The 22,688-nt window shown below is 45.8% G+C and overlaps 1 protein-coding gene across 3 annotated transcripts in view; it reads left to right on the top strand.

Moving 5' to 3' along the window:
- Positions 1–22,688, top strand: part of RNF130 (ring finger protein 130) — a 134,284-nt gene that overhangs the window by 62,108 nt on the left and 49,488 nt on the right. For all 3 annotated transcript variants that reach the window (XM_045795000.2, XM_045795001.2, XM_045794998.2), the window contains exons 4-5: positions 17,962–18,033; positions 20,069–20,151. In XM_045795000.2, coding sequence (XP_045650956.2) covers positions 17,962–18,033; positions 20,069–20,151 — 155 coding nt within the window. The remainder of the gene's footprint in view (positions 1–17,961; positions 18,034–20,068; positions 20,152–22,688) is intronic.

Raw genomic sequence — 22,688 nt, 5'->3', positions numbered from 1 at the left:
TATGCCTGTCCTAGAAAAGATTATTAGACATGATGTGTGAAATCACATTTGCAGCCTTCAAGTAGAAAGCACCAGTGTTAGGTTTTTGACAAAACGAGTAGATGCGAAATCGAGTTTTGATGAAATGAGAATAGAGTCGCCCCAGCACTAACAAATGACAGCATTTGTCTCCTTATCCCTGGAGTCCTAGCTGATGAGGTTGGAGGAAAATAGCTGTCAGCCCCAGGTCTTGAGCTTCTTGAAGGACAGCCGCACAGCACTGAAGTGGTTTTTGACAGCCCACTTTCTTCAGTGACGTCGCTTTCATTTTTAAATTTAAATTTTTCACCGATACAGTGCGCGAACATGATTCTTAAAAATAAATAGCGCCACCAGGCTTGGTTCCTTGCCCAGGCTTTTCCGAATTCTTGTTTCCCAGAGACGAGTGACCTCTTTCACCTCTTTTATCTCCTCCTTCTGTTACTAAGTATTGACATGGAGCATGCTGTAGTCCTTTTTTGTTGTTGTTTTTAAATAAAGACGTGTGTTAAATATGTTGCCCTTATGAAACACTGCAAGTAAAACGATCAAGAGTTGCTCGGAACTGGTGCTCCTGACGAAAGCCCAACGCTTGTGGGTTGAGTGTAGCACAACCCAAGGACTTTCGGAAGAGAGCGCAGGGCTGGTCCCAGGAGCCCGGGTTGGGCGGCGGCGCTTTAATTAGCGGCCCGCGTGTGATGAAGGCGGCAGCGCCCCCCCCCCCAATCTGGCGCTCACGCTCCTTCCAGAGCCTTCTCCAGACGCTGCCCCAGCGGAAAGTGAGGTTCTGACCTTTTTTCCCTCCTTCCGTTTTTTCCTAAGGTGGAGAAACGCTTGATGAAATTTTTATGTGGCTTAAAAAGCTTCGCCTATTAAAGTTTAATAAGAAGGTGGCAGCAACTCCGCTGGCTGAAACCTTTGGCTATTTTAAACCAGAAGTATTGGCCAAGGAGAAACAGCGAGTTTCAGGAGAGGCTCATTTGCTCCCACAAACTGTCATCAGGAAGCAGTGCTGGGTACAGAATATGCTACTATAGAGGGCGGTGGGTCGTAAATAACTTCTAAGCACCATGTAATGTCCACGGTTCGACACCATTTTACATGTGCAGAAAGAACCTGATGCTTCGGCTGGTTCCTGCTAAGCAGCCGTGGTTTGCTCTTCCTGAGAAGCTGTCCGAATGCATCTAAATACAGTGTTTGGGCACAGGGGGGTCGGAGGCTGGCGATGGTAGGCGTGAGTATTGCCTCCTGGTGAGTCCGGGACCGTGCCTTCACACGAGAGGATTACGTGTTCGGTGTGTTTATATCGAAAGGGACACAGGTTAAACTTTTCACAATGAATGGTTCGTGTTGCACCTTTCATCCGAAAGCAGTCGGGTGTGATTCCCAAAACAGAGCAAAAATTTTTTATTTTACTGTTGAGGAATAATAGGGCAGATACAAAGGATTTCCACAAGCTAAACTGGAGTTTACGATGTCTTTTTATGAAAACTCCCTGAGAAAGTGCGCACAGTTTCTAAGATATTTAAAACTTGTTGAAGCTCCTTGCCAAAATATGTATACATTATTCTTAGACTTTGTAAATATCTCCAGGTTACTGAAGTGAAGCAGGCTTCCATTGCCCCTTTTCCTCTTGGAAGGTCACTAACTGGAGAGCGCACTTGCCATGTGAGAGTGCAGAAGACCGAGTGTTCTGCAGAGGAGGGCTAATACTTGCCTTATGCACAGTTGGTCTTTGAAATATGGCAGGCTCTGTGTCTTCCTTCCAAATTGGGGGGGGGGATATTGTGCATATTGTCCAGATTTTTCCCCTGGGGGGACGCCTGAGGGGCTCAGTTGGTTCAGCGTCTGCCTTTAGCTCAGGTCATGATTCCAGGGTCCTGGGATCAAGTCCCCCATCGGGCTCCCCGCTTTGTGGGGAGCCTGCTTCTCCCTCTCCCTCTGCTGCTCCCCCTGCTTGTGTTCTCTCTCTCTGACAAATGAATAAAATCTTTTCTTAGAAAAAAAAAATATTTTTCCTCTAGGAAAAGATTATGTAGTTGAAAGAGACAGACTTCTTTTGTCATTGTTGGATTGTACATTGAAATTTGCCTATTGTGTTTATGAGGGATTAATAATTCCAGAAAAACTGGAAAAAGAAAATAGGTGTTGGAGCTGAGTATGTACATATTACTTTATCATTTTTCTTTTTTTTTTTTTTTTTTTTTTTATTTATTTGACAGAGAGAGACAGCCAGCGAGAGCGGGAACACAAGCAGGGGGAGTGGGAGACGAAGAAGCAGGCTCCTAGTGGAGGAGCCTGATGTGGGGCTTGAACCCAGAAAGCTGGGATCACGCCCTGAGCCGAAGGCAGATGCTTAACCACTGCGCCACCCAGGCGCCCCCTACTTTATCATTTTTCTAACGTACCCCAAATAGTGTTACCTTCTTTTTCATGCCCTGCTATTATAATCAGCTTACATAAATAAATACCACTGTCTGTATACAGGGAGTATAGGTTTAGAAACGTACATCGAGAGCTTTAGATTTTTTTTTCTAGCACAAAATATGCTGTTGAGATCAGGGTATTTCTGAGACATTCGTTTCTGCCTCCTCAAGGTTTAGCACGGGGCCTGGCACATCACACTGACTCAGTGAATGCTTCCGTGGATTAAAGAATGAGCTTATGTTTTATGACAGGCAGACAAGTGTAATCAAAATACCATGTGGTGTGAGCTGTTCTTTCAGGGGCAGAGTGATATTACTCTGGGTGAGTCAGGGTACTTCACAGCACAGGTAGTGACATTCGAGCTGAATTTTAAAGGAAGAACAAGACTTCAGCAAACAAGGACTAGGAGGAGAGGCAGACGGGGCACCTGGGTGGCACAGCGGTTAAGCGTCTGCCTTCGGCTCAGGGCGTGATCCCGGCGTTATGGGATCGAGCCCCACATCAGGCTCCTCTGCTATGAGCCTGCTTCTTCCTCTCCCACTCCCCTTGCTTGTGTTCCCTCTCTCGCTGGCTGTTTCTATCTCTGTCAAATAAATAAATAAAATATTAAAAAAAAAAAAAAAAAAAAGGAGGAGAGGCAGGCAAAGGGATCGGTTTCCACAGAGCTGTGAAGGGATGAACGGAGGGACAGGAGTCAGGAGGAGACCGGAGCCTGCGAGCCACGCTGGGCGCACGTGTGTTGACACAAGAAGTTGAAGGGCTTGACTCGCACACTGAAGCGTTTAGACTTTATTCTCTAAGCAGGAAGGAGCCGTGAAATGATGATTTTTAGCAGTGGAGCGATAGAAGATTTTTTTTTTTGATGGGAGAAGCTTAGGGGGAAGGAGCTCTTAGGGAAATATTAAAGACCCAAGGGAAGTAATATTAATAAAGCAAGGTCATGTAGAGGGCTGGGGGGAGGGATCAGGGCACATGGTACTTTGGAAAGCCATTGGGGAGACTTCTTCTAGACGGACAGGACAAAAAGTCGTAATAATGAGAGAGTGGATGGCAAGCTACAGACGACAAGTGGTCTCAGGGAAAATTACGTTCCCGGCACCTGGGTTTCGTCTGTGGGAGAGTTCTGGTGACCAGAAAGAGAAACCTGAGCTGAGTTTCGTTATAGTGACCTGTCTTCAATATGCTGTGAACCAGCTGGCTTTGAACAAATTATTTCTGTTCGATGAAGCCGGAGGACTTGTTTTCTACCAACTTAAAACCTGTGGGTACTCTGCACCCACGTCTAGAATAGTGTTCACATTAGCAGTACCGGTGCCTTTAACAAAGTGAAATAAGATCATGTGGCCCCCGACAATCAGTATCCCTTCATATTTTATAATATGGGAAGTCTCTGCAGCATTTAGCATGGAAAAGGGAGGCTCTGACCCTAGCCCTTGTACTCACTTCACACACCTCACCTCCACTGTGTCTGATTTGGGTTTTCTCCTTTGCAGAGTGATGTGTCCCTGTGGTTTTTCTCCAGTCTAACGTTCTGTGTGTCCCAAGGTGGGAGACTTGAGTCATTTTACTGCCTAGTGAATAGAGCACAGTCAGAAGTACAGGGACTATGAGTGAGTGGGTGGAGTGTTACAGGAAAGGCTTTGGAAACCAGGGTTGGGACAGTGTACGTTCAGGGAGTCTCAAACTGTAGTATGCAAAGGAATCGTGTGGGGAGCACTTTAAAACTGCAAATTCCCAGGACACCTCCCCACTCCAGGCTGATTCGGGAAGTCTAGGTAGGACCTGTTTACCAGTTTAGAATTTGGGCAAGTTATTTAATCTCTCTGTGCCTCAATTTCCTCTTCCGTAAAATGGGAATAATGTAGTTCCTTTCTCATTAAATGACTATGAGGATTACACGAGTAAGGCGTAGAACAGTACCTAGCACATGGTGTGTACTGGATAAGTCTTAATTACTGCCAATGTCATTATTTCATATTATTATTAAGCTCCATGGGCCACACCTTGAAAAACAGTGACTTAACGGCATAGTGGTCAGATATAGATAAGAGACTTCAATAAAAAATGATCTTCGTAAAGGGAATTTGTGTTTCGTCTTAGATTTTGAGAGTCAGCGGAACACAAATAGTATTTAAAGCAAGAGGGAAATAAGCAATGGCTTTTAGACCGGGGATTCAAGTAAGAGACCCACACCATGGCTGGCTGACGTGTACGTGTCACAGAGTGATTGGGAACGCTGGTGGGTCGAGAAGAAGTAGTAACACAGAAGCCACGTCCAGCAAAAATACTGCAATGAAGATATGTGACATTTGTATCAAATACAGAGAAAAGATGGGTTTTTTCCCTTTTGCCACAGGAGATTTTGGAAGTTCAGAAGTGGAAGGGAGGGATAGATTAAATATTTGCGGGCACTCTAATGAGATACCCTGCGTGCATTGATATTAGCTTGCCGAGGGCTGAGCCCCTTCTCCCACCAGCACCTGCTTTTCACTCCCATAGAGCCAGGCTCCCAGCCAGAAAGCTGACACCTTTGACCCCCCACTGTCGTCACGCCCCCACGTCCATCAGTCATTAGGTTCTGCCAGTTTTACCTCCTAAATCTTCCTGGGTTCTGTTCTCACCCCTTTCCCTGCCCCCACTTGCCTGATTCAGGCCCTGCTTCTCTCTCTGAAGCCCTGGACCCCACCGGGTCTCACTGTCCCCCAGGCTTCCCTGTGTCTGCATAGTGTTTTTGCAGGAGGCCAGGCCTCATTTCTCCAAAACTCCGATCTCATCAGGGAACTCTTCTGTTTACGATTCTTCAGCAGAATTCTGAACTGAGCAAGATGGGAGCAGTAGGGTATTTTTTTTTTTTTAATTCCCTAAATGCCTTTAAAACAATAAACTCAGAGAGCAGGTAGGATACCAAAAGGAAAAGTCCTCAGACAGCATCTTTGAGGGTACCAAGCCGCAGGCTGCAGAACTGCAGAAAAGCAGTGGTCAGCCAGGCCGCCAGCAGCAGCAGGACCCGCACGGTCAGTCCGAGGAAGGCAGCCGAGGGAAGAAAAGGGGTGGTTCTGCTGGCCCTAAGTGTCAGAAACCCAGAAATCAGAAAGAGAGGACTTTGCTGTGAGGCCGAAGCCTCCGCAAAGAGATCTGAGAACAGCAGCTGAAATGGCGGGCTCTGGTTGGGAAGCCTGTTAGGGAGCATCAGGGAGCACAGCCGGTGGTGGGCACCCCGGCCCCGAGGCATTCACGGCACACACCTGCGTGCACACCAGCCTGGAAGCCCGCATCTTACGTAACAGATAAATGTGAAGACATTTCCCCTCCAGGGAGGCCGAAGCAGAGCTGCCCTGTTGCACGTCGTGCCGCAGGTACTGACCCAGGCAGTTCGGTCAGAGCAAGCCGTAAGATGCATAAGGCTTGGAGAAGTACCTCTGTTTTCAGTTGATAGGAATGTCCAACTGAAAATCCCAAAAGGGTCAGTGGAGCCACACTAAAACAGGGAAACGACTTAATAAAGGAATAGGACATAAAATTAACATATAGAGGGGCTCCTGGGTGGCTCGGGTAGTTAACCATCCAGCTCTTGGGTTCGGCTTGGGTTGTGATCTCAGGGTCATGGGATTGAGCCCCACCTGGGGCTCAGCATGGAGTCTGCTTGTCCCTCTCCCTCTGCTCCTCCCCCTGCTCACATGTGCACTCTCCCTCTAAAATAAATATTTTTTAAGGATTTTATTTATTTGAGAGAGACAGAGAGAGCATGAGTGGGGGAAGGAGCAGAGGGAGAGCAAGAAGCAGATGCCCCGCTGAGCAGGAAGCCAGCCAATCCCAGGACCCTGAGTCCAAGCAGATGCTTAACCGATGGAGCCACCCAGGCGCTCCTGAAATAATTTTTTTTTAATTAATGTATAGAAAAAATCAAAAGACATAATGGGATGGAAGGCAACATTTACAACTGAATGGGTGGGTGGCCCAATCCTGGTATGAACTTCACAAATACCGTGTAAAACCTACATGAGGAAAACTACAAAACACTCCTGACATACTTTGTTCCTGTTGAATATAAGCATTCAGTACAGTGAAAGTGTCAGTCCTCCCAAAGTTCACTCATAAGTTTAACTCGGTCCAAATAAACTTATCAAATAAAATTGCCTTCAGATATTTTTCTGGTGCTAGATGAGGTAATGATAAAAATGATATAGAAGAAAAATCAGAACAAAACCTTAAAAAGAGGAACAGTGATGAGTGGCTAGCCACACCAAGTTTTATAATATATAATAAAGCCTCTTATTTAAAAGAATGTTAAAAGTCAGCCCATGAATAAACAGACCAATAGAACAAAATGCAAAATCCAAAAATAAACACAACTGCATGTAGAAATTTAAGTACACTATGTAATAAAAAGCATCATCTCAAATCAGTGGAGAAAGATGAACTTTTTAATAAACGGTTGTGGGACAACTGGAAAAAGACAAAATTAGACCTATTCCTTACATTGCACAACAGGAATAAATTTCAGATGAATCAGAGATCTATTTATAATCAGGAAAACTACAAATATTAGAAGAAAACATGGACTAAATTTTCCTTTATGACAGAGAACTTGGAAAACTTTGAATTATGGCTCAAAATACAGTAGAATAAAAAATGACTGATATATGTGACTCCATGTTTTAATTTTTTAAAGGAAAACCAAAGATGAATGAATGACAAACTAGAAAAAGGTATTTACAATATTATACACGAAGGGCTGGTATCCCCGAATATAAAGAAGACTAAAAACCTGATAGGAAAAAAAAATGGGCAAAAAAGAAAAAAGAATAGATAGTTCACTTAGAAAAATGCAAATGGTATTTAAAATATTAAAAGATGTTCAACCATCTGATAAGTTAAATGTGACTTAAAAACTATACCAAGATATCGTTTCTTATGGATCAAAAAGAAAAATTCTAGGGGCGCCTGGGTGGCTCAGTCGTTAGGCGTCTGCCTTCGGCTCAGGGCGTGATCCCGGCGTTCTGGGATCGAGCCCCACATCGGGCTCCTCCGCTGGAAGCCTGCTTCTTCCTCTCCCACTCCCCCTGCTTGTGTTCCCTCTCTCGCTGGCTGTCTCTCTCTGTCAAATAAATAAATAAAATCTTTAAAAAAAAAAAAATTCTAAAATTTGACAGTGTTCCCTGTTGACCAAGTGGTGGGAAAACAAGCATTCTCATGCACTGATGATAAGAATGAGGAACGGGGGGCACCTGGGTGGCACAGCAGTTAAGCGTCTGCCTTCGGCTCAGGGCGTGATCCCGGCGTTCTGGGATCGAGCCCCACATCAGGCTCTTCCGCTATGAGCCTGCTTCTTCCTCTCCCACTCCCCCTGCTTGTGTTCCCTCTCTCGCTGCCTGTCTCTATCTCTGTCAAATAAATAAATAAAATCTTTTAAAAAAAACAAATAAATAAATAAAAACCTGATAGGGAAAAAATGGGCAAAAAAAGAAAAAAGAATAGATAGTTCACTTAGAAAAATGCAAATGGTATTTAAAATATTAAAAGATGTTCAGCCATCTGATAAGTTAAATGTGACTTAAAAACTATACCAAGATATCGTTTCTTATGGATCAAAAAGAAAAATTCTAGGGGCGCCTGGGTGCCTCAGTCGTTAGGCGTCTGCCTTCGGCTCAGGGCGTGATCCCGGCGTTCTGGGATCGAGCCCCACATCGGGCTCCTCCACTGGAAGCCAGCTTCTTTCTCTCCCACTCCCCCTGCTTGTGTTCCCTCTCTCGCTGGCTGTCTCTCTCTGTCAAATAAATAAATAAAATCTTTAAAAAAGAAAAGAAAAAAAAAGAAAAATTCTAAAATTTGACAGTGTTCCCTGTTGACCAAGTGGTGGGAAAACAAACATTCTCATGCACTGATGATAAGAATGAGGAACGGGGGGCGCCTGGGTGGCTCATGGGGCGCCTGGGTGGCTCAGTCCTTAAGCGTCTGCCTTCGGCTCAGGGCGTGATCCCGGCGTTCTGGGATCGAGCCCCACATCAGGCTCCTCCGCTATGAGCCTGCTTCTTCCTCTCCCACTCCCCCTACTTGTGTTCCCTCTCTCGCTAGCCGTCTCTCTCTCTGTCAAATAAATAAATAAAATCTTAAAAAAAAAAAAAAAAGAATGAGGAACGGGGGGTGCCTGGGTGGCACAGCGGTTAAGCGTCTGCCTTCGGCTCAGGGCGTGATCCTGGAGTTCTGGGATCGAGCCCCACATCAGGCTCCTCCGCTGGGAGCCTGCTTCTTCCTCTCCACTCCCCCTGCTTGTGTTCCCTCTCTCACTGGCTGTCTCTATCTCTGTCGAGTAAATAAATAAAATCTTTAAAAAAAAAAAAAAAGAATGAGGAACGGTACAGTTCTGGGGGGGCGGGGATGACGGAATCTATAATATCTACCAAAGGTGCCAGGAAACAAGGAAGCGATTAAAGATGACTGAGGTGATATCAGAAGGACCCAGGTGCCTTCTTAGCAGAACTCTCCATACTGGAAAGTGAGACGGGAGCACCAAGGAAATTGGACGATATCAAAGAACCAACCTGCTCTTCAGAAAACCCAAGTTTAATAAATGATGCGTCTTGGGGCTCCTGGGTGGCTCCATCGGTTAAGCATCCGACTCTTGATCTCAGCTCACGTTTGATCTCAGGGTCGTGAGTTCAAGCCCCGCGTTGGGCTCCACACAGGGTGTGGAGCCTACTTAAAAAAAAAAAATGACCCTCAAAAATGATTCATTTCGTGTCTTCTGTACGCATTGTATTATTGTATAGTAAACAACTTGTTGGTGAGGGGAAGTTCCTTATAAAAGAATTCCAGCTGATCAATGAATTACAGAATTAGCAAATCACCATTTTGTAACCGTTAATGAAATGACAGCCTTAGGCAGTGATCGTGAGTGGATGCTAAAATCAGCTGAAGGACATAGGGAGCTTTACAATGGACGGATGGAGCTGACAAAGCCCGAGTGTACGCAATCGTGCTTGATGTCCGTGACAGCGGGAAAGGCGAACTGTGCGTCCTCACGCTGGGGTGCATTAGGAAGTACACAGCACCATCTAGGACGTGCTCTCGCCAAAGCAGGTGAGCCTACATCTAACTGCTGTTTCATAAGAAGTGGACCAAGTACAATGACACCAGGAGGAAACAAGCAGCCAAATTTAGAATGTGGGACACCCTATTAGACAAATAACCCAGTTTTGTCGTTTTAAAATGGCATTTTAAAAAAGTATGGTGGAGACTTCTGTTTGGGGCCAAAATAGCATCAGATAATGAACTTGGTTTACTCTCCTGCCTGAAACAGTTAAGAAGAGACAACAGCAAAAATATATGAAATCATGTTGTCAAGAAACCAGACAACAAGGGTCAGGGATCCCTGAGAAATGGCAAACAGAGGAGATGAGCTTAAAGTTTTAAGAGTCTCCCCTAGTGTCGGAAGCTTCTCTCTCCTTTACCCCCCGGGTTCCTGCCCTGCTCAGTCCCGGGTCTTGTTTCCCTCAGGGAGGGAGGGCTCTTTCCTGTTGGGGGTCGTGGTGGGTGTTTCAGATCCTCAGGGGAGTGGGCCGCCCCGGATTAGCTGATCTTCCGTCCCTCATTATGGTTTGTGTGCTGATCTGTAAAGTGGGGCCTGAGAAACGTCCCCGGGTCACTCACTGGTTGTATCTCAGTCACCTGCCGAGGCTTCTGTTCAGTGAGCAGTCTCTCCTAGGGGTGTGGGGAGGTATTTTATGCTGGCTCTTGGGACTGTCAGAACCCCTTTTCTCTTCCGTTTCCTGCCTCAGCACAGCTGCTGTTTACAGTTGGTGGTCTGACCCCATCTACGTGTCGTCTGGGGTTTGTGGGAGACCCTTCCACCTGCTTCTGTTAAAGGTGGTCTGGGCCTTTTCATGAGGAAATTCAGTAAGATTTAAAAATTACTCCGCTCCCACCGCCTTGTCCCAGTTAAAGGCCCCTCTTCTCAGGATTTTCTTCCTGTCTTTCCACGGAGCGACTCTGGTCAAGGCCGCCATGACCTGTGTTTGCCGTCTCCAGTGGCTGGGTCTCAGTGCTCATAATGCTTGACCTCAGACATCATACGTCCCAACCTGCACTCCTGCAGCCCTGCTCTCCCTGCCTCTTCCCCGTGTCGTGAAATGGTGATTTGACTCGGAGCTGCACAGCCAAACCAATCTTGAATAAGAAGAACTAAGTTGGAAGTCTCACATTCCCTGATTGAGTAACTTACTGCAAAGCTCCAGTAATCAGAACAATGTGGTGGGGGCATAAAGACAGACAGACAGACCAGTGCAATAGAGAATCCAGAAGTAAACCCTCGTATGTGTGGTCAAATGATGTTCGACAAGGGTGCCAAGACCACTTGGTGGGGAAAGGACAGTCTTTTCCACAAATGGTTCTGAGGAAACTGTCCACATGACAGAAAATGATATTGGACCCTTACACAAAAATTAATGTAAAATGGACCAGAGATGTCAACATAAGAGCTAAAACTGTAACTCTTAGAACGATACATAGGGAGAAAGCTTAATAACACTGGATTTGGCAGTGATTTCTTGGATATGACGACAGTAGCACAAGTAATAAAAAAAATAGGTAAATTGGACTACATAAAAATTTAAAACATCCGTGCATCAAAGGACATAATCAAGAGAATGAAAAGGCAACCCATAGAATGGGAGAAAATATTTGCAAATCATGCCTCTGATAAGGGGTTAACAGCCAGAATATATAAAGAACTACAACTTAACAGGCAAACAACCCATATATATATTTGAAAAAAGAAAAGAAAAAACCCCAGGCAAAGGACATGAAGAGATGTTTCTCCAAAGATATATGAATGGCCAGTTAGCACATGAAAAGGTGCTCCACATCACTAATCATTAGGGAAATGAAAATCAAAACTACAGCGAGATACCACCTCATACACATTAGGATGGTTACTGTTAAAAAACAGAAAACAAGAAACAGACTCTTAACTACAGGGAACACACTTGATGGTCACCGGAGGAAGGTAGATGAGGGGATGGGGGAAACGGGATGGGGATTAAGGAGGGCACTTGTTGCGATGGGCCCCTGGTGCTGTATGGAAGTGTTAAATCACTGTATTGTACACCTGATACTAGTATTACACTGTATGCTAACTAACTGGAATTTTTTAAAAACTAAAAAATAAATAAATAACGTTAGCAAGGATATAGAGAAATTCGAGGTCTTGTGCCCTGTTGGTGGGAATGTAAAACGGTACAACTGCTATGGAAAGAAGTATGGAGGTTCCTAAAAGAATTAAAAGTAGAATTATCACATGACCCAGCATTCTACTTCTCGATATACCCGAAGCGACGAGAGCAGGATCTCAGAGAGGTGTCTGTGCCCCCGTGTTGGCAGCAGCACTATTCATAGCAGCTGGAACGTGGAAGCAGCCCAGGTGTCCGCCGACAGGTGAATGGAGGAGCAGAATGTGGCGTGTGCCCACGAGAGAGCATCACTAGCCTTCAAAAGGAAGTCAGCTCTGCAGTACGCTACAGCACTGACGAGCCTTGAAGACATATGCTAAGTGAAACGAACAGTCACAGAAGGACGAATATCGGGTGGCTCCACGAACGTGAGGTGCTCAGCGTGGTCAGAGTCATAAAGACAGAAAGTGGACCGGTTCTTGTTCTCAGGGCACTTCCGGGGGGGCTCAGTCGGTCGAGTGTCGCTTCTTAATCAGAGATGAGTAGATTGGTGAGAAGACCTGGCACCTAAACATTGATGCTCCTAATAAGAAAGCTCCAAACGAATGTGAAGTGCAGACCCGGGGGGGTGGGGGTGCTGCAGAGAGCAGCAGACAGCCCTGCCGCTACGGTCCGAGGTTTCAGTACTGCTCGCTCAACAACGGAAAGAATACGTGGACAGAAAATCAGCACGTATGTAGAAGATTTAAACAGACATCATCAATTAACTTGACCTGATTGACATTGAAAGAACAGCCAATCTTTTGACGTGTACTCCGAGCCATAAAACAACTCTCAGTGGATTTAATGGGGTTTGAGCCCGACAGAATATGTTCTCTGACCACTTGGAATTAAATCAGAAATCAGGGGCACCTGGGTGGCTCCATCGGTTAAGTGTCTGCCTTTGGCTCAGGTCATGATCCCAGGGTCCTTGGATCAAGCCCCACATCGGGCTCCCTGCTTAGCAGGGAACCTGCTTCTCCCTCTCCCTTTGCCCCTCCCCCTGCTTGCACGTGCTCTCTCTCTCTCTCTCAAATAAAATCTTTTAAAAGAAGAAAAGATAGGGGCGCCTGGGTGGCTCAGTCATTAAGTGTCTGCCTTCGGCTCAGGTCATGATCCCAGGGTCCTGGGATCAAGCCCCACGTTGGGCTCCCTGCTCAGCAGGAGGCCTGCTTCTCCCTCCCACTCTCCCTGCTTGTGTTCCCTCTCTCACTGTCTCTCTTGCTGTCAAATAAATAAATTTTAAAAAAATCTTTAAAAAAATATTTAAAAAAAAAAAGAAGAAGAAAAGATAAACAGCCCTGTATTTATCAGGAAAATTGCATTTGTAGTGTAAAACCTTCCAAAAACAAAAAAGAAAGAAAACTCCAGGCAGATGGTTTCTGTTCTATCAAATATTTAAGGAAGAAGTATACAAACTCCAGAAAATTGAAAAGACAGGAATATACCTCTCATTTCATCCTATAAAGCCAGCAACATCCTGATACCAAAACTAGACAAAATCATTACAAAACAGGAAACTACAGACGTGAAGCCCTCTTGAACAAAAATGTAAAAATTCTAAAGAAAATTTTAACAAATTATACCCAACAGTGTATAAGAAGGATAATTCATCATGACCAGGTAGTATTGATCCCAGGAATGCAAAGCTGTTTTAACACTAAGAAATTAATCAATGTAATTTACCGTATTAACGGACCAAAAAAAAAAGGGGGGGGGAAACCATATGTCTCAGTAGATGGGGGAAAAAACACTTGCCAAAATCCAACATCTCTTCCTGATTTTAAAACTTTTTGCAAACTAGGCATAAAAGGTAACTTCCTTAAACTGACGGGGCATCAGTGGAAAACTAGCAGCTCTACCATCATACTAAATGGTGAAAGATGAGATACTTCTTTTTAAGATCAGGAACAATAGAAGGATTTGTGCTCTGATGACTTTTATTTCCACATTGTACTACCAGTTCTAACCAGTACAACAAGGAATAAAGAAAATAAATAAAAGGTACCCATATCAGAAATGAATAAATAGGATGGCTTAGTCGGTTAAGAATCCCACTCTTGATTTCAGCTCAGGTCACAGTGTCAGGGTCGTGAGATCGAGCCCCACATCCGGCTCCGGCTCCGCACTGGGCACAGAGCCTACTTGAGATTCTCTCTCTCCCTCACCCTCTGCCCCTCCCCTGCTAACTCTCATTTGCTGTCTTTTTAAAAAGAAAGAAATGACTAAATAAAGCTTTCTTCATTCACAAAGGGCATTAGTGTCTGTGTAGAAAATTGTTGGAGTCTGTAAAAAGGCTGCTGAAAGTAACAAATGGGTTTAGCAAGGTTGAAAGGTATGATATCAATATACAAAAATCTATTTTATTTCTATACAAGCAATGAATGCGAGTTGAATTTTTTTAAGTACCATTTCCATTAGCATCAAACAGAAAATAGAATAAACGGGAAATTGTTAGAGATCTGACAAAAGACGTGTGAGACCTGTACAGTAAAAACTATAAAAATACTGCGGAGAGAAATTGAATAAGAACTAAATAGATGGAGAGATACGCAGTGTTCAAGGAAAGACTCATTACTATTAAGATGTCACTTCTCCTCAAACTGATCTATGCAGTCAGTGCAATCAATCCTGATGTAAATCTGAGATAACTTTTTTAATAGAAATTGACAAGCTTAATCTAAAATTCTTACGGGAACACACTGGATCAAGAACGGCTAAAGGAGGTTGGAAAAGAAGGGGGGGAGTTGGAGGTGTAACACTATCTGATTTCAAATTTGTTTTCACAAAGCACTACAAGAAATTAATGACAGTGTGCTATTTGCTTAGTGATAGGCAGATATGTAATACAAGATGGCGTTCAGACGCAGACCCACACATTTATGGGCAAGTAGTTCTCACCAAATGTACAAAGGCAGTCCAGTGGAGAAAGAGCAGCCTTTTCAACAAACGGTGCTGGAACAGTTGTGTATCATACCCCAGAAACAAACCTGCGACCAGTACCTCACACCATATACAAAATTAACTCAATATGGATCAGAGGCCTACATACAAAACCTGAAACAATAAAACTTCTAGGAAAGAGGGGAAAGTCTTGTAACCTTGGGATAGGCAAAAATTACTTAGATATGGTACCAGAATACAGCCCACAAGTGAAAAATTGGTAAGTTAACCATCAAAATTAAAAACTTATGCCACCAAGTGAGAGAAAGTGTATGCAAAAAGAATTGTATCCAGAATACGTAACCCTGGGGCACCTGTGTGGTTCAGTCTGGTTGAGCCTCCGACTCTTGATTTCAGCTCAGGTCGTGATCTCGGGGTCATGAGATAGATCCCCACGTCAGGCTCCTCACTCAGCGGGGAGTCTGCCTGAGATTCTCTCTCTCCCTTTCCCTCTGTCCATCTCCCCCAAAATAAATAAATAAATCTTTAAAAAAAAAAAAGACTATGTAATAAATATACTGTCAAGTCAATGATAAGAAAACACACAGCTCCATAGAAAAATGGACAAAAGATGCAGACAGACACTTCAGAGATGTGCAGATGGCAAACAAGTACACGAAAAGATGCTCACCATCATTCGTCATTAGGGAAATGCAAATCTAAACCACAGTGAGGTACCACTGCACCCCTCTCAGAGTGATTACAATCAGATGAAGAAGACTGATCACCCAAGTGTTGGTGAGGATGAGGAGGAACTGGGATTGTCATACGCAGCTTGTGGAAACATAAAAATGGCCCGCTCACATTGGAAAACACTTCGGCAATCTCTTACGAAGTCCAACACACCACCCTATTGCCGGTCTTCGTACTTCGTAAGTATTTACTGGAAGAGAAGAGAAAGCACACGTCCTTACAAAGACTTGCACAAGTCAGTAAGGTGGTTTTCAGCTTTATTCATTGCGGCCAAAAGCAGGGAAACAATACAAAAGTTCCATCAACAGGTGAAAAGATAAGTAAATGTTGGTATATCCATACAGTGGGATACTACACGGTGTAAGAAAGCAATGGACTGACTGTTGATACATGCAGCAACATGGATTAATCTTAAAATGATTATGCTGAGCGAAAGAAATCATGTACAAAATAGTACATCGTGTATCGTATTTGTGTAAAACTGAAAAATACAAAGTATAGTAGCAGAAAGTAGGAGATGAGCGGAAGGAGGGCAGGAAGAGACACAAGGATTGGGGAATAATAGATATGCTATCTTGGTGGTAGAGATGGTTTCACGGGCCACATCAAAATATCAGATTGTGCACTTTCAATATATACAGTTCACGTCCGTTCTATTTCCACAGGTTAAAGATACATATATGGCAGAGGGGACTCTCACAGATTAAGAGAAACGAGGGGAACAGCTACCAAATGCAGTGTTTGGACTTTGTATCCTGAGTCAAACAAGCCAACTATATAAAAAAGACGTTCTGGGGGCGCCTGGGTGGCTCAGTCGGTTGATTGGCCCACTCTTGATTTCGGCTCAGGTCGTGATCTCAGGGTCCTGGGATCAAGCCCCTCAGGGCCTGGGCTCCATGCTTAGTGGGGGCTCTGCTTGAGGATTTTCTCTCTCTCTCTCAAATAAATAATTAAAAAAAAAAACTCTGGAGAGAACTGGGGAAATTATAATATTGTCCGAGTGTTTGAGAATGTTGATTAATTATTGTTAATTTTGTTAGATGAGACTGTGGCAGCAAACAAAAGCCCCTATCTGTAAGACATAGTGACAACTTTATGGGTAAAATGATACCATGCTTGTCATATGCTTTGAAATCCTCTAGCACAGTAAAGAGGAGGGGACAGATGGAAAATATCAGTAAGATATTGATCATTGAAGCTAGATGATGGATACATAGAGGTTCATTAACTTATATTCTGTTGTGTATTTTTAAATTCCCCCTTAAATTTTTATGTTTCTATAATTTTTTTTTAGCCTCAGGATATAAAATCCAAGGTCTCCCATTCTCCTAGCCTCCACCATCCCCCCTCAGGCTCAGCATCTGCCTCTTCCCAAAGTTCAAGATTTGCTTATGTGTAGAGTGACCACCTGTCCCAGCGCGCCTGTTTGCACTCACTGTCCCGTGTAATTACTGATAGGGCCCTCTGACTCAGAACGTTCTGTTTTGCACGATCAAATGTGTGCTCGTCCTAGCGATATCGAATAATTTCCTTCATAGTCCTGGACTTCACACCGATTTATTAGATTTCCTTTGTCCAGAAGCCCCCCTCCCACCCCCTGTGCTTTTCCTGATCGGATTCCTTCCCCCTGGTGTTTCACATCTCAGCTCAGACATCCTTTCTTCAAGCCTTCCCTGGCGTTCCTCCTCTGCCCCGTCCCCCCAACCTGCCCACGTTAACTTGCCCCCCCCCCCGCTGCCACACCACCCAGGCGTGCTGTGCTGTACAACACTCAGTCATGGTGTGTCTGCTGGTCTCTTGCCCAATTCAGTTGGCTTTTCGAGATCCGGGGACACTGTCTCTTCACCTGTGGGTCCTTGGTGTCTAGCAGTGTCTGCCGAAATGTGGGATCAGTTCTGTCTTTGAGATTCTGTGACTTAACCCTTTCGACAACTCAACCCTGGAAAGATAAATGCACCTCCCTAAGCTCGTGAGCATTGTAGGGGCAGAGATGGAAGGAGAGCTTGTGACCACCTCTGTCCTGCTGCACTTGGCACTTGAGCGGTCTCGGGGGACGTTGGGGGTTCCTTTACTAAGACAGCTTATACGTCTAATCGTCCCCGGAGCTATTCGTGCTCTGTTTGTGGCTCTGACGGGCACAAGAAGTAGATTTCAGTAATGCTGTAGTATTTCAGAGGGTTATTCAATACGGGAACACGGTGGTGGTTATGACACCTGGGTGGGGTTTTTTTCACTATGTATGCTTTTTAACTATTCAACCAGAATAATTCAGAAGCATGAGAGACTATGGACTCTGAGAAACAAACTGAGTGCTTCAGAGGGGAGAAGGGTGGGGAATGGGATAGGCTGGTGATGGGTAGTAAGGAGGGCACATACTGCATGGTGCACTGGGTGTTATACGCAACTAATGAATCATTGAACTTTACATCAAAAAATAAAAAATAAAAATAAATAAATAAAAGAATAATTCAGTAGTTCAGTTCAGAAGGCTGAATCTGTGGGTAAACTGCCAGTTTTTCTAATTTTTTAATTGCTTTGTTAGAATCCTTTCCTATGACGTGACATGGAGAACGTTGTGGGACAACAGCGGCCTGATACATTTAATGATTTTAAAATGAAGGACTTCATCCAGAGATCTTGCACTAATGTCTGTTTTTCTTTGTAATTGTCCTAGCGTCGTCTTGGAGATGCCGCCAAGAAAGCCATCAGCAAATTGACCACCAGAACAGTAAAAAAGGGTGATAAGGTACGGTAGTGAAATAACTTTAACACTAAGAAGTAATAGTTTTGCTTTCCATTCGGTGGGAAAGAATACACCCTACTCCTTTGTGCCTCATGTTAGGTGATTCTTTTTCTCCAGGTACCCGATCTAATGCTGTATTTTAAACTAGCCTCCCTTTGAGCTCTTACCGTTAGCATGCCTCATTTGCAGGCTGTCCATCGAGTTTCCGACTTCCCTGGACTTCCAGTGCTCCTGCCATTATTATTAGCTGCACTGGTCTACTTACAGTTCCCCTAGCCGTGGTGTCCCACAGAGCTTTCTCCCACTGCAACCAAGGATGCCTTTGGGCAGAACCCTAATGGGTCACGTGGTGCACTTGGTGGCCAGTAATATATGTTCGCTTCCCTGTGCTTCCTTTGTGTTTTAGTCCCTCACCAGTTCGCCAGAGAGCAGGAGACCCACATCTCAAGGGAGTGTCATTCGCAAGGTGCTTTCTGTCCAGGGGGCCAGACAGTTGGAAGGAAGCGCCCAGTGTGTCAAGGTTGGGCCCTCGGCTTGGGGGACCGAGAGATAAACCCAGTGATGGAGGCTGTGGCTGAGACCATGCACCAGAGCTCCCCGGTCGGGCCTCGCGTTACATGGAGCCCGCTTCTCCTTCATGAGGACAAAACGGCAGCTTGGTGTTAGACCCTACGCTCGATGTATTCCGTTATCTAGAGGGGAAGAGTTGACCCTCTAAAGGCATAAACCTGAAGCTATTTCCTGCCCCACATCCAGCTCTCACATTTTGACAAGCAGCTCTGGGAGGATAATTTCAGACGATTCTCCATCCTCCATAGTTTCACCACTTCCTTGACTTCACCCGTTTCTATTCCTACCGCCTTGACACAGTTCTGGAGGGTGGAGACATTTTCGGTGAACTTCAGTGAACACTAAGGAAAGAAACAAGTAAAAACATTTGCAGAGGGGCGCCTGGGTGGCACAGTCATTAAGCGTTGCCTTTGGCTCAGGGTGTGATCCCGGCATTCTGGGATCAAGCCCCACATCAGGCTCCTCTGCTAGGAGCCTGCTTCTTCCTCTCCCACTCCCCCTGCTTGTGTTCCCTTTCTCGCTGGCTGTCTCTCTCTGTCAAATAAATAAAATAAAATCTTTAAAAAAAAAATTGCAGAAAATAAAAGCAGCATCATAACAGCTGCCCTGTAACCCCAGAGAAGTGGTCACCCTCTTGGCCTGGTGGCCTTCAGCCGCCACATTAATTTCGAATTCCCCAGACTGGTCTGACCTACCCATCCTACGTCGTCCGTCAGGCTAACACCAAACAATCTTTCCTTCTTCAGACCAACACCTCTTCCAAGTTTGTGCCTCCTAGACCTGCCCAGTCATCCCACTGAGTTTCAGTCCACGTGGCCCTGACACAGCAGATCGTGTCCCCTTTCCTGGCTTAGGTCCCTGGTAATGCTCCATTTTATGACAACTCGGGAGTCCCTTCTCGGCACAGACGAGGAAGGAATCCAGTCAACCTGGATGACCGAACACCTGGCTGAGTCCTCCTTACTCTTCATAAAGACCCAGTATTGAGTTGGGCCATGACTGTTCTCTTCCCCAAACCTGTGACCAGCCCCCATCCCTGGGGCTTGATCATAGATACCATACTTAGATATGTGATCAGAGGACGACCCACACTGTGGAGGGTGTGCTGTGAAACCCAGTGAACTGCAATAGTGATCCCGCCGTGGTGGGAGGGAGAGAAGGGTGTCCACGGTGACAGTGGATTTGAATCTTGAAAAACAAATAAGAATTCTGACTTCTAAGACATTTCACAAATAGAATTAGTACAAACTATTACAGTACAGTTTAAAAATGAGAAAGAGTGGTTTCGATATCCTTTGGGTCGATGCAGTTAAGCAAATGAAAACATTAAAATTGCTCGTAACTGTTCACTTCATAGTCTCCCGCTTCCCGTGGTTGCCTCGGGAAGGTGCTTCGCTGGATCGTCTCCTCCATTTATGTATAGCTTCAGTTTTAGCACGTGACTCTCATGCCTTGCTTTTCCTTGCAGGAAACGGACCCCGACTTCGATCACTGCGCAGTCTGCATCGAGAGCTATAAGCAGAATGACGTGGTCCGGATTCTCCCCTGCAAGTACGTCAGGTTCCTTTGTCTGAAACAGAGTGATGCTTATGTGCTGTGTATGTCTCCCTTTCAGAGTGGGGATCCCACTTGCTTTCGGGAGCCGCCTCTCCCACGGCTGGAGGGAGACGGAGGCGCGGCGGCACCTGACCCGTGGTGGGAGTGGCCGCGGGCAGCAAGCCGGGCCGTCTCAGCACAAACTGACTGCAGAGCCTCGTCTGCTTGTGAGAAACACGGGGAAAAACCTCCGGACACATCGTAGCCTAAGACCGTTAAGGTCAAGAGTGTTCAGTTCTGTGACTCTTATGGGTTTCAGAATGAGCCACTTGTTCCTCTCCCTGTTAAGTCCGAGTGCATCACTAGGCCCGTGCAGGCCCCGTGGTGTTCACTGGTGCCGGGAGCCAAAACTCTAGGGTTTGGATGAATCCTTCTGAACCTGGGTTACATGGAGTGGCTGCTGGGCCAGGCCCTCTGCTATGTGCGCTTGACGGTTACTATCCTGTGAGAGGCCCGTGCCTTCCTGCCCGCTGTACGTGGAGGACAGGGACGCTGCTAGTGGATGCCAGGGTCACACGATCCAGAAACGGCAGAGTCGAAGTAAAGGTCTGCCTTCACTGCTCCTTGTATCGGGCCACGTTCAGCTGTGGTGCTCCAAAAAGAGCAAATGTTCTTGAGAAGCATGTTGATTGGAAAAATACAAAATCACCTCCTGAGAAGCCTAAAATCAAAGACTTCTCCTCTTCTTTCTCCCCGCCCTTAAAACACATCCACACTACTCTGACCACCTAATCACACAGAACATGTGAACAATTAAAATAATTGTCAGTGGTTTCTCCATAAGGCTACTCATCTATTTTGAACCTAGAAAGATCTGTGAGGGTTTTTTTTAAATCATAGAACTTAAGAATAATTCCATATGCTGAAACAGAAAAACAGATTCTAGAGTCAAGTCAATCTAGTTTACATACAAGGGGGAATCTACAAAACTAGCAGTAAGTTTCTTGTAGAAAATTAAGTTGTGTAATTACCAGATTTCCTCAGGTGCCATCATTTTTGGTTTAAAATGTGAGACTGAAGGAAAGACACATCCAAATACAAACCAGGAAAATCAGTAGGTACAATATGGAGCATTATCTGCTCTGAGCTGCTTTCTAAACGTGTTTCCACCTGCACAGATCTCCTCTGACACCAGAGTCACCAGGAAGAAGCCAGGTCTTTCCAAATTCTGTCTTCCTATTTCAGGCCAGCGTCCCCCCTCCAGAGGGACCATCTGGACCCAAGAACAAAGGCCTCTGAAGCCGTTCGTGGTCGTTGCTAACGTGAGAGTGTCTTCCTCAGGGGAGCCTAGGCCAAAAATAGACTGACTCCTCTGGAAGCTTGCTGTCCATCCTCCCCGCCCCCTGAGCATTGGCCTTTCCACAGTTTCATTCTTAGTTCTCTTTTATCTTAACTTAGTCCAGTGCTTTCCAGACCGGACGGTGTGTCGGAATCAGTGGGGAGCAATCAGAAACACGTCCCGGAGCCCAGGCGTGTGGCTTTTAACAGTCACTCGAGCGGCGCTGAAACGGCGTGGCCCCTCCGTTGGAGTCCTAGCCTTTCCGTGGCTGTGCCTGTGTCCGTGGTCTGCTTTTGAGTATTAGAATTTTGGCGAACTCGGCGACATTTCTGTGTGCCCACAGTGAGGGCACTGCGCCCTGGGTTGCGTTCCTTGCCGGGTCCTCGTCTGACCGTCTGCCAGTCCCCTTCTGCTCTGGAGCACGTGTGCTCTCTGTTGCGCGTACTCCTCAAGCCTCAGCAAGTTGTATCTTTCTCTGAGGTGTGTCTCCCAGGCTGCTCAGCCAAACCGTTCACCTCGCCGGACTGGCACCAGCCGCGTGGTGCTCGGCTAGAGTAAAAATTAACTTTGCTCGTTGAGCAATGTTCTGTGGGACCGGAGTCGACAACTTTTCACCTGGAGCAAGGTTTCTGAGCCTTGGTGCTGTTGACACTGAGACCAGATCTTCCTTTGTGGGGGCGGGGAGGCCGACCTGCGCATCGCAGGGTCTTCAGCGGTGTCCCTGGCCGCACCCACCTGATGCCCGTACGGCCCCACACGCAGGTGTGACAGCCACTGACCTGGAGGATGGCCTCGCCCACATCTCCATCTTCACTTCACATCTTCCCCACGCCCCTGGTTTCCGGGGCACCCCCCTAGGATACTTTCAAATCAATGAATTCTGGCCTTGGGCCTCTACCTCTTTTGTTCCCTCTGCCAGGGACACCCTGCCCTTCCTCCTGTGTCTGTAGGGCTCTGAAGCCCAGCAGAGGGGTGACTCCTCTGCCTCTCCCGTGAGTTCCTGTGCCCGGCAGTACCGGTGCCTCCCTGGCTCCCATGGGACTCCAGGCGACACCCCCAGCCAGGCCTGGAGTGCTGCCCAGAACCCATCTCTTTCCCTGGTTGGCTCTCCTTGTTCATTCTCCTTTAAACACCGTAGCTCATCCCTTTGTTCCTCACTCTGGCCAGGTGGCTTCCCCCGCAGCTTCATGGAGAAAGTCATGGTTTTTCGACC

Source organism: Ursus americanus, chromosome 5 (assembly GCF_024610735.1).
Source record: "Ursus americanus isolate L20-20 chromosome 5, mUrsAme1.1.p, whole genome shotgun sequence".
NCBI classification, from domain to species: domain Eukaryota; kingdom Metazoa; phylum Chordata; class Mammalia; order Carnivora; family Ursidae; genus Ursus; species Ursus americanus.
This window is presented reverse-complemented; position numbering and strand designations above follow the sequence as displayed.